The 10,912-nt window shown below is 42.5% G+C and overlaps 2 protein-coding genes across 5 annotated transcripts; one reads left to right on the plus strand and one right to left on the minus strand.

Annotated features, from left to right (window-relative positions):
* The first annotated feature begins 851 nt into the window (after positions 1–851).
* On the plus strand, positions 852–2,414 carry LOC136518575 (lysine histidine transporter-like 2). Its single transcript, XM_066512244.1, has 3 exons — positions 852–2,012; positions 2,121–2,189; positions 2,316–2,414. Exons 1-3 carry the CDS (start codon positions 852–854, stop codon positions 2,412–2,414), a joined length of 1,329 nt encoding a protein of 442 aa, XP_066368341.1.
* A 3,878-nt stretch (positions 2,415–6,292) lies between these two features.
* On the minus strand, positions 6,293–10,912 carry LOC136516558 (WPP domain-interacting tail-anchored protein 1-like). 4 transcript variants are annotated; one of them, XM_066509981.1, is made up of 6 exons: positions 10,727–10,898; positions 10,470–10,580; positions 9,809–10,324; positions 8,614–9,737; positions 7,527–7,691; positions 6,293–6,787 (listed from the first exon to the last, which is right to left on the minus strand). In XM_066509981.1, exons 3-6 carry the CDS (start codon positions 10,302–10,304, stop codon positions 6,563–6,565), a joined length of 2,010 nt encoding a protein of 669 aa, XP_066366078.1. In that variant the 5' UTR covers positions 10,305–10,324; positions 10,470–10,580; positions 10,727–10,898; the 3' UTR covers positions 6,293–6,562. The 4 variants fall into 4 exon arrangements, with proteins under 4 accessions (XP_066366078.1, XP_066366077.1, XP_066366079.1 ...); XM_066509980.1 differs by having other exon boundaries at positions 9,809–10,329; XM_066509982.1 differs by lacking the exon at positions 10,470–10,580 and having other exon boundaries at positions 9,809–10,329; positions 10,727–10,912.

Below are 10,912 nucleotides of genomic sequence, written 5' to 3' on the forward strand. Positions count from 1 at the left end.
AATGCTAGTAATATTTGGCCGAACTATATGGTCATGAGCTGCTAAGTTTAATATTGTTCTGGGATATATGTAGGTTGGAATTCATCTTTTTTAGGAGGCCATTTTCCAGCTAATTTTGAAGATATTTCTCTTTGTCCTTCACTTTTTTTCTGAAGACTCACCATAATGCCTTCTCCTTCTTTTGTTATTTCCTACATCCATTTCCATAGCTTCCGTTGCATTTTCTAGATTATGCAAGCTTTCACCATCTAGTGAGTTTATAAAGTTACTATGTTGCTCAGAATCATTATAGTTGCCATCATGAAAAAATATTTCCTTTTCGAGTTCGTAGAAAGGAGGTGGCACGACCGGTTTTCGTATCTGTGGTGGCATGGGCATGTATTTAATTATGCTATTCTTTAGTGATAGGCAATGTGTCCGACGACAGTGAGACAGCTATAGTGACTTCGTCGATCTTTAAAATTTGTTAGTCTGCGTAGGTACGTGGTGAGTGTACGCTTATGTATTTGAGCGTCCGCGTGGTTTTAAAAAAAAATGGACTTGAGAGGTGGCCCGGAGGCCGAAGGGGATACGAGAGACGATGTTCCTTTGTTCACGGGACGGGCACGGATTTTTTGTCAAGTCGTTTGAAACCCAGTTTCTCTCCCGCCGTGGTGGTTAGGGAAAGCCGATCTATCCCAGAAAAAGTCTTGATGAGTCGTCGGAAACCTAGTCTCTCTGCCATCGTAATTCCTACTTGTGTGTATAAATATACGCGCCGCGTGCACGTGGGCAGCCCCAAAACAGAAAACAGATCACATCAAACCGTCCCGCAGCTGCAACTCGATCGTTAGTTGGCAAACAAGATCAAGATGGAGGCACGGAAGCAGGAGGAGAAGCTCAAGAGCGTCAACCTCGACGACTGGCTGCCCATCACGTCGTCTCGCACGGCCAAGTGGTACTACTCGGCGTTCCACAACGTGACGGCCATGGTCGGCGCCGGCGTGCTCGGCCTCCCCTTCGCCATGTCGCAGCTGGGATGGGGTCTCGGGACGGTGGCGATCGTGATGTCGTTCGTGATCACGCTGTACACGCTGTGGCAGCTGGTGGAGATGCACGAGATGGTGCCCGGCAAGCGCTTCGACCGGTACCACGAGCTCGGGCAGCACGTGTTCGGCGAGCGCCTGGGCCTCTGGATCATCCTGCCCCTGCAGATCATCGTCATGGTCGGCACCGACATCGTGTACATGGTCACCGGCGGGCAGTCGCTGAGGAAGTTCCACGACCTCGTCTGCCAGGGCCGCGGCTGCACCGACATCCGCCTCACGTTCTGGATCATGATCTTCGCCAGCCCGCACTTCGTCCTCTCCCAGCTCCCCAACTTCAACTCCATCTCCGCCGTGTCCGGCGCCGCCGCCGTCATGTCCCTCGCCTACTCCATGATCGCCTTCTGCACGTCGGCAATCAAGGGTGCCGAGGCCACGGCCGGCACCATCGACTACGGCCTCAGGGAGACCACGACGTCGGGGCAGGCGTTCGGCGTGCTCAGCGCGCTGGGCACCGTGTCGTTCGCGTACGCGGCGCACAACGTGGTGCTGGAGATCCAGGCCACCATCCCGTCCACCACGGAGAAGCCGTCCAAGAAGCCCATGTGGCGCGGCGTCGTCGTGGCCTACGCCATCGTCGCGCTCTGCTACTTCTCCGTCGCCTTCGCCGGGTACTACGCCTTCGGCAGCTCCGTGGACCCCAACGTGCTCATCACCCTCGACAAGCCGCGGTGGCTCATCGCCGCCGCCAACCTCATGGTCGTCATCCATGTCATCGGCGGCTACCAGGTCTTCGCCATGCCCATGTTCGACATGATCGAGACCGTGCTCGTCAAGAAGCACCAGTTCACGCCGGGCTTCTGGCTCCGCTTCGTGTCCCGCTCAGCTTATGTCGCCGCGACAATGTTCATCGGCTTGACCTTCCCCTTCTTCGACGGCCTGCTCGGATTCTTCGGAGGCTTCGGCTTCGCGCCAACGACATACTTCGTAAGACTTCGATCGATCGATCGATCGAGCTTGTTTCTTGATTGTTAATTTTATATAATTATATATTACAGCATGCAACCTAGTTCAATTTTCTTCCATGGCCTGCAGATTCCTTGCATAATGTGGCTGATGGTGCGGAAGCCCAATAAGTACGGCCTGACATGGTTCATTAACATTGTAAGTTTCGGCCGTCCACTGCTGCTTTTGTTGATTCTTCCTTTGCATGGCTTAAATTACGTGGATAGAGTAAACTAAAAAACTGTCCCCGCTCTTACTGTTCTCGATCTATTGCTGTTTTCTCAGATCTGTATCGTGATCGGCGTGCTGCTGACGATTATCGCCTCCATTGGAGGACTCCGGCAAATCATCCTTGACGCCAAGAATTACAAGCTCTACTCTTAACCATCCAGGAAGAATTACAGGCCACTTCTTTCAGGACACGCAGTTTGGGACTGTTTGGATCCTGCCACATGCGTTTGGAAGCACTTCTCCCACGTACACATAACCAAACAGACCTTTTCTGCGAAGACCGTTTTTTTATATCACTGTTCGCCTACACGGCCGTGTAGCCCGTGTACACGTGTACACGCTACACGGTGGTGCGCCGTTTCCGTCCGTTTCCGTTTAATCGTCCGTTTACCCCGTTTAATTGATCGTTTAGCCCGTTTAATTGACCGTTTAGCCCGAATAATAGCTAAACGGTAGGTGACCGACTGTTTACCGTTTAGCGTTTAGGAAAACACTGTTTTATATATGTACTAATTCAGTGTCTAGATAATACTATGTATCTACATCAGAGTTATATTGGTCATGGAGAATATTTTCTTGATTACATCTTGGTTATATCTTTTATATGAACCAGTGGACATACACGTGCGGCACACACATGTCTATGACATACTCATATCTAAACATGTGAGGATAAGACTTAACATGTGAGGCATAATAAGACATACTCATGCAGATAAGACTTAACAACATGTCTACCGTGAGCATTAGCGGAGCCAAGATGAGCACCTCGGGGGGGCCAATCAATAGAGATTTAGAACAAATGTCGAAGATTAACGGTAAAATCACGTTTTTGCTACAGTAAATATAAAGGAAAATCACTCTCACAGGGGGGGCTGCTGCCCCCCTAGCCCCCCATGGATCCGCCACTGACCGTGAGTGTTTGTGGTGTCCCAAATCTTTGTTGCAGCACTACCACTGTCTACAATAGTCAAGTGCCCAAGTCCTCTAGTTCTTGCTTTCAACTGTTGTATGACAGCTGGGAGGATCTTCCCACTAAGCCTTTCTGAAAAATTTCTCCTTTTTGCCCACAGCATCATAATCATCTCTCTGAGTTTGTCTGCAAGCTCAACAACAGGAAGGTCTTTCCAGTCCTTGATCCAATTGTTAAACACTTTAGCAAGGTTATTAGTGATATATCACATTTAATCTCATGATTGAAGGCAGATCTCATCTACAGCTTATAATGGTGAGCCTCCATCCAAACCAACACTTGAGTACTAGCATCAATGATTGACTTGTAAAAATAATTGAAAACTGATTCTCTATAAGCTCTAGCTGTAGAATACATCTTAGAGACCACCAAACCTTTTAATAAAATTGTTCATTAGATGTCTAAAGCATTCCCTATGTTCAGCCTACAGAAACACTTTCTTAACTGCATTTTCTAGACCTTTGCATGCATCTGATGAAATAGCTAAAACAGGAAGATCTCCTATGGCCTTATGCAACTGAGTCATAAACCAAGTCCAGTTATGAATTGTCTCACCATCAATAAAGCCAAAAGCAACTAGATACATTCAGTTGTGACCATCTATACCCCAAGCTGCAGCTAAATGACTATTCCATCTACCATTAAGTGCAGTAGAGTCTATGCTAAGGTATGGCCTGCATCCTTCTAAAAAACCTTCAATGCAAGGTTTTAATGCACAGAAAAATCTATGGAAATAGAACATGTCGTCTACCTCCTTAATGCCAATCTCAATAACACTACCTGTACACCTCTTTAGAACCTCTGCCCTCCAATTGAATAGAAGCTGAAAGCTCTCTTCCCATTTGCCATACAATTCTCTCAAAGCAATTCGCCTACCTCTACAAACAGTGTCATAATGAATTATACACTTGTGCTCATCCTATAAAGTGTCTTGCAGTTCCTTAGGGCCCATAGTTGTTTTATTCCTAAGATGATGTACTGCCTTTGAAGCAACCCAAGCACTAGTTGGTATGGTAGTCTTCCTCCTATCACTTGATTCACTTGTATGCTCATCAATAACCTTTGTCACCTGCAACAAAAAATAATTAGTTAAGGCAAACAATATAGAAGAAGGACAAAAAAAACATTGCCAGTCTAAAGTTATTGAAGGGAAAAAATTAACGGAACGCAAAATGCAAGTTACTACCATAACGGTGCACCCATCAGGCAGTCTACGCCCAACAAGATGCCAAGGACAATCTTCTCCGTTGCAATCAGCAATGTATCTAGTTGGATCTGTTTTGACAATGTGTAGTTCAAACTCTTTATTTATAGCTAATTGTCTAGTAGCCAATCTAAACTCCTTCATGTTAGGATAAACTATGCCAAGATCCATACTGGGCCGATTTGGATCATGCACCACAGTCCTCTCCCCTGGTAAATAGTCATCAACTTCAATGGATGCCCCCGTTGTTACAACTTCCTCAGTCCTCTGCCGAGTATCATCGTTCTGTTGACCGCAATCTTTACTGGTTGTCTTTCTTACCTTATCAGCCTCCTCATCCTCAGCCCTAAACCCCAACAGTTCATACATCACCTCATCATCATCAATCTTAATTCTTCCCTCTTCATCTCGACTTTCCTTGATGCGTAGCATATCCCAATCAACAAGAGGTGTCTGCATCTGCTGTGCAGGAGGTTCTACCAGTGCTAAGCTAAGGTCAGGCTCCCCATCGAGCCTAGTATAGAAAAAAAAAAGGTGGCACAATTAGATTACCACCACATCTACACTAATCGAGTCTCATCTAGACGATTGGGCACAGTTAGATTACCACCACAGCAGCAATACGTACCCTTAGATGAGATCTGGCAAGTTCTCCTCCATCCAGCACATGGAGCAGCACCCGCGTCGGCCGGCAGAGCCGGGACAACTGGCTGGCCTCGGGGAAACGGCCTAGGAGGTGGCCTGCCGTCGACCGTCGGCGGCGGCAGGAAACTATTCCCTATCCTCGCTTGACCTAGCGGCGGCGGCTCCGTCTCGTCTCTCTCCCTTCCGTGAACGACCATGAATGAAAAGGAAGGAAGGAAGGGATAAGGTCGAGGGGCAAAACAGGAAGGAAAATATGCCGCGGTAAAAAAAATTAATTTGACAATAAATCCGTCGCAAGGCATTCTAGCGAGTGTGCCTCGTTTGATAATGACAAACAGGCGAATCCAATTTGCGGGAAGCCCACTTTTCATAATGGCATAATCGCCATTTTCTCAATTTCTCCTTGAACTCAACATTTCAGTGACCTAGCTGCGTTATTTAAAAAAAATGAACTTAGCATTTCCGCAGTCTAGGGAGCTCATTTCACCTTGTATTTTCCTTCATCCATGGCGGTACCGAGAATATATATATATATAAAGCTCAGGATAAAAATCTATAGGATAAGAGCATCTTCAATAGTCTTTCTATAAATCACACTCTCTAAATTATTATTTGGAGAGTCATTTGTATAAAAATCGTTTTCTATATATTTTTACTGTCCAACAATTATTCTATATCCCGTGCGTACTATAGAGTCATTCTCATCTTCTATTTTTTGGCTAGCGAAAAATCCAGAATAGAAGATGACTATATTTAGATAACCATTTAGAGAAGCTGTTGAAGGGTAGTTTTTTATCAAAATCTCTATTTCTAGCATTTAGAAATAATATAGAGTTTCTTGGAGCTGCTCTAAATCTCACAAAAACACACTAAACTTTTCAAGACAATAACAATAGTGGACTTTTATCAACGAGCTTTGCGTAACCGCAATTTTGTTTATAGTATTTACTATTTTAGGGCTATCAAGCGTTCGTAGACATGTACTTCCACCACAGCAGGGCTTAAAACTGTGCTTCAGGGCCAGACCATCATGGGTGCGATTCAATTCGGACAACGAAAATGCCTTCTACAATGGAATATAAGGCGTGTTTGAATTTTGATAGCATAAATTTAGGGCATTGAAAATAATCAACACTGTTACAGTAAATTCCATTAGTACTAACAGTAAATAGTCCACAAGGAGAGTGACTGATGCATATTCTTTCACTCTGACAAGTAAACAGTTAAAACATATTTCTCGTGATCTGACAGTATTTCCTCAAAGAAACAGTAAAAATGACACTGTAATGAGCATCATCACAGAACTCAGGTCGAAGTTGAAGGCACGAGCAGTCTAGCACAAATTACAATACAATACACAAAATTGCTCAACTGATTGACAAAGTGGGAGCAAAGATGATATGTAAATACTAAATAGTTGTACACGGACGACCTAAATGTTTAGGTGATAGTGTTGACTGCATCAGCAAAATTAGACTATCATGCAGGGCCGCCATCTTCATGTAACAAGAACACAACGACAGCAGCCAACAACACTAGAAGTGCCACAAAAGTATATTTCCGGTTTAGTAGTGATGGCTCTATGGTGCGCACTGTCTCATGAATGTCATCCGATGTGGAATCATCCTTCGAAGTGGAAACATCCTGTGATGGACTCTGAGTCTTAACTTCATCATTATCAATAGGATCTGATGGTTTCTCCCCCTACATACACATGTAAAAAAGTTGTGTTCAAATGTGCGAAGAGTTTAAATAATTCCAAAATCCGGCTAAGTGCAGAAGCACATGCAACGAATTCAAATGTGCAAAGAGTTTCTTAGCAACAGGGATCCAAGATGCACGTGTGTTAGAAAGTCAAGTCTACATATAAACTCAGTCACAAGTATCTCCTTCCTATGAATATGTTTAATGTTTTTACATTAGAAAATCTGATGGATGGGGCAACAAGCATGCAAGTGTATGTAGACAAATTAAAACAATTAACCACTCTGACTGCAGTGGCTGAGGTCTCAAAAAGAAAAAGAAAAGGTTGTTGAACTATAGTGATTCATGCATTGGAAAAAAAATATGACCGAAAAAGTTCAGCAAGCCTATGTGTTGATTGGCGACAGAGTAACTGTTAAAGAACTTTTCAATTTTCATACATGCAGTAAGTATATATTTAAACCAATACTTCAGTAAGGGTAGAAATAAATTTAATTACCAGCATTTTGCAAGTAACTGTGTGGTTTTGTCTAGACAAAGTACTAAGGGAGCATAATCTAGTTAGCCAAAGCCCAACTCTGCTTGAGCTGTACTCAAACTCAAGCAAAGCCCAGGCCAAACCAAATCAATCAATGGTATATGGAAATAATTTGACAATCCAACGACTACGGTTACAACACTTTATAATCTCTTGTATTCTACTTGGAAGGAGGTACTGAGTCATATGACAAGACGTTACCACAGTTTGTGATGGCAGAGAATCTGGACATATTTCCTCAGCTTTTTGAGTTGACTGAAATTCAGTGCAATTGGAAGTAGCCTTTTTGCTCATTTGTATGTTACCATTAATATCCTCTTTACATTTTTTAACCAACATCTTGTTCTTCTTTGTTAATGTAGCAATCTGCAACCACCAGGAAGAGCCAAAACAGTATATTACCCCAACAATAATATAAGATTCGAATAATCACACAAAATAGTTTCAAAATACATACTCATGGATTCAATCTAAATCACAAAACCTATTTCAAAGAGCTATGTCCGAAAAACAGTATTGGCATATGGTGCTTAATCTATCATAAGTTCATAACAAATTATACAATAGAACACATTCAATAGAATATGGAGAACTGGCACACTATTGCTAGAAAGTTAACTTTTCAATTTAACCACTTGAATAAATGTTGCTTATGACACCTGGCAGAATATAATTTTTTCTATGTGTTAACTAAAGTAAATTAATGTAAAACATAAACTCAGAAACTTGTGTTCAAAAGTAGTGTCCCTCAAAACACGGTATACAATAACATTACTAGCCCACATCTGATGATTCTCCAGCAAAATGTTTATGAAGTGATACTAAATTGATAATTTCGAGATCATGTGTTGTTTACATGCAGCAGCTTGGACAGCATTTACCAACCAATGTCCAAGTCACACTAGTGTAATCTATAATCTTATCTTGAACCCATATCATTGGCTAAGTGCTACTAAGAGAATCAAACACTCCTACAGATATTCACAGACCTGTCCAAATATGGCATAGCCTACCAAATGCAGTTCTGAAAAACATTCTTGTCTTCCTACTGAACCTATTGTTTCTACATCTGCCAGAGACTAGCCTCTGAATTAGGAATCCACAAGATAAAATCCATACAACATCCAGCACACAGAAGTTAAATGCTTCAGCACAAGAATTATTTCAAATCATGTACACTTATTTTCGATTCTAAACAGTAGTAACACAATATATAGGTGTGTATATAGAAACAAGAATTAAAAATGACAACTGTAATTTTTTCCTGGAAATATGTGTGTGCATATACCTGAAGATGAAGTCGTTCTCTTTCCAGTGCCAATTTTCTGACCAAATCAGTAATAATTTTAGTTCTCACACCAATGTCCTTGGCAGTGGACACCTTCGCATGGTTGGCTTCACGTAACGAGTTTTCTAGACTTTCTACTCGACCTCTTAGAAATGCTAGCTCTTCACTAAGTTCTAAATTTGTGTCTGTTAACAGTGTGCACTTTGATTCAGCACTCTCAGCTCTGGTTTCAGCTTTTGAAACTTTGCCCTTCAGATCTTCGATAATATGTTCCATATCAGAAATTGTACATTTCAGCATACCCTGCTGTTCAACAATGGCATCAACTGCTGCCTTTGCATGCTCTAATTGGGTATTTGACTCTGTAAGTTTCTTCTCCAAAAGATTGGCCTTATCTGACTTCTCGCTTTTAAGGGCATCTAGTTCCCCATTAAGCTCTATATTAGCTACAGTTAGCTGCATACACCTTATTTCTGCATTTTGTGCTCTGCTTTCTGCTCGTGAAACATCATCTTTGATATTCTTAATTGTATTTTCCATTGTGATCAGCTCAGATTGCAATGCATTTTGCTCCTCCTGCCTTGTTTCTGCTGAAGCTAGTGCAAATTGGAGTTGTAAATTGGATTCATTCAACTGTTTTTCTAGCTCCTGTATTTTATCCTGCAATGATGATGATCCAGCTCCAACTTTGTCACTCTCTTTTTCCACCTTGTCTGGGCTATTTTCCAGAAAAGACAGTTTTGTCAAGCTTTGTTCTAGTTTTGACTTGAGATCATCTTCTGTACCTTTTAGCGCACTTACATGAAACTGCATGTTATTAAGCCTATTTATAAGTTCCTTTGAGGTTCCGAAAAGTAGCTTTGAAGCATTTTCTGCTTCAAACAATCTACCTGAAATTGTTTCAGTTGATTCCTCAAGGAAATAGATTTCCTCTTCCTGATGATGGAGCTTCAGCCTGAGGTCTTCTATGACAGATATCGAATCAGATAGCTTCTTTTCAAGATCTAGCTCACTTGCTATGGATTTTTCTAACATATGTAAAACATTTCTGTGTTGATCTTCTGTCTGCGTACCAGTTTGATATGACAGATGGCCGTTATCACATCCAACAGCTTCAATGGTCCCTGTACACATGCAGTTAGTAGGGAAGGACAAATGTAATCAGAATATAATCTATGGAGAAGTGATTATTTACCTTCCTTATCGTGGGAAAACGCAATGACTTTCTCAAACTTTGCAGACTCGTTCCTAATATCAGCAATTAGCTCTTGCATCTGCTTCAAGGACAATTTAGCTGCATCCATTCTAGCTTTTACCTTGCCTCCAGACTCTTCTTCATAATCCTGATGCTCTATACTTTTGATATCAGCTTGAAGAGAACTAATCAAGTTATGTAGCTCCTTGACTTCTGCATCAAGAATACCATACAAGATGTCCAGTTCAAAAGCATTCTCTGCAGTCTCAGAAGAAATAGATTCATCTTCAAGCGTAGCAGGCTCAAAGTCAGTAGCCTGACGTGCTATTTCCATAACCAGCATCTCCAAATTTAATAATTTCTCTGAGGCAAATGCAATATCGAGCTCTATTCTTGTGAGAATTTCTACATTGCTTCCTCCCATGTTCCCTGCATCTCCAAATGGCAGGGTTCTTTCTTGGGACATGTCATCATGTTTGTAGATCACGGAATCCATAATTGTTGTTGTGACTCCAGCTGTCCTGCACATTGGTCCACAGAAACGTTATGTTGCTAAAGGTAACAAGATAAATGAAAAAACAGTAACAAACAAAAAAAATGGAGATGCAATCAAATCTTGTAGCTTTATTTAGTCAGGAAGTTAAATAGTGTTACTACTTACCTAAAAGCCACCAAGACAGTGTAGTAATTTGAAGCTTAACTGACTACAGCTCAACCCACAGAAGCCAATTAATGTAGAGAAGTAAAGGATATGGGTGTACACATCTACACCCTGATAATTTAGCAAGAAAATCGAAGTTACTAGGCAATAATAGTATACACTTGTAATTAGATCAGATCCGAATATAAATAGCTCAAGTTAGGGTTTCAATGCTCGGTTTCAGACAGCAGCAAGGGAAGAGAAAAGGGTGGGCATACCTGATGGGTACGAGTCGCCGACGAACACCTGGCACCTGGCGTAGGGTGGCGGCGGCGCTCGCCCGGTCGGTGAACGGGATCCTCACCCTGAACGACGCTAGAGAGCAGTCAGGTGTCACTGTGTCAGGTCTCAGGAGACGGATCGAACGTCCGCGCTTCCACTCGCAGTTCCCACCAGGTTCTAGG

The sequence above is a fragment of the Miscanthus floridulus genome, chromosome 17 (assembly GCF_019320115.1).
Source record: "Miscanthus floridulus cultivar M001 chromosome 17, ASM1932011v1, whole genome shotgun sequence".
Classification (NCBI taxonomy): Eukaryota; Viridiplantae; Streptophyta; class Magnoliopsida; order Poales; family Poaceae; genus Miscanthus; species Miscanthus floridulus.

Excerpts from the sequence above, each read along its gene's own strand:
- LOC136518575 (XM_066512244.1), top strand. The coding sequence starts at position 852 with ATGGAGGCACGGAAGCAGGAGGAGAAGCTCAAGAGCGTCAACCTCGAC. Across the intron at positions 2,013-2,120 it reads TCGCGCCAACGACATACTTC|ATTCCTTGCATAATGTGGCT; the intron begins GTAAGACTTCGA and ends CATGGCCTGCAG. Across the intron at positions 2,190-2,315 it reads TGACATGGTTCATTAACATT|ATCTGTATCGTGATCGGCGT; the intron begins GTAAGTTTCGGC and ends CTGTTTTCTCAG.
- LOC136516558 (XM_066509982.1), bottom strand. The coding sequence starts at position 10,304 with ATGGATTCCGTGATCTACAAACATGATGACATGTCCCAAGAAAGAACC. Across the intron at positions 9,738-9,808 it reads GTTTTCCCACGATAAGGAAG|GGACCATTGAAGCTGTTGGA; the intron begins GTAAATAATCAC and ends GCATGTGTACAG. Across the intron at positions 7,692-8,613 it reads GAGAACGACTTCATCTTCAG|ATTGCTACATTAACAAAGAA; the intron begins GTATATGCACAC and ends TGGTGGTTGCAG.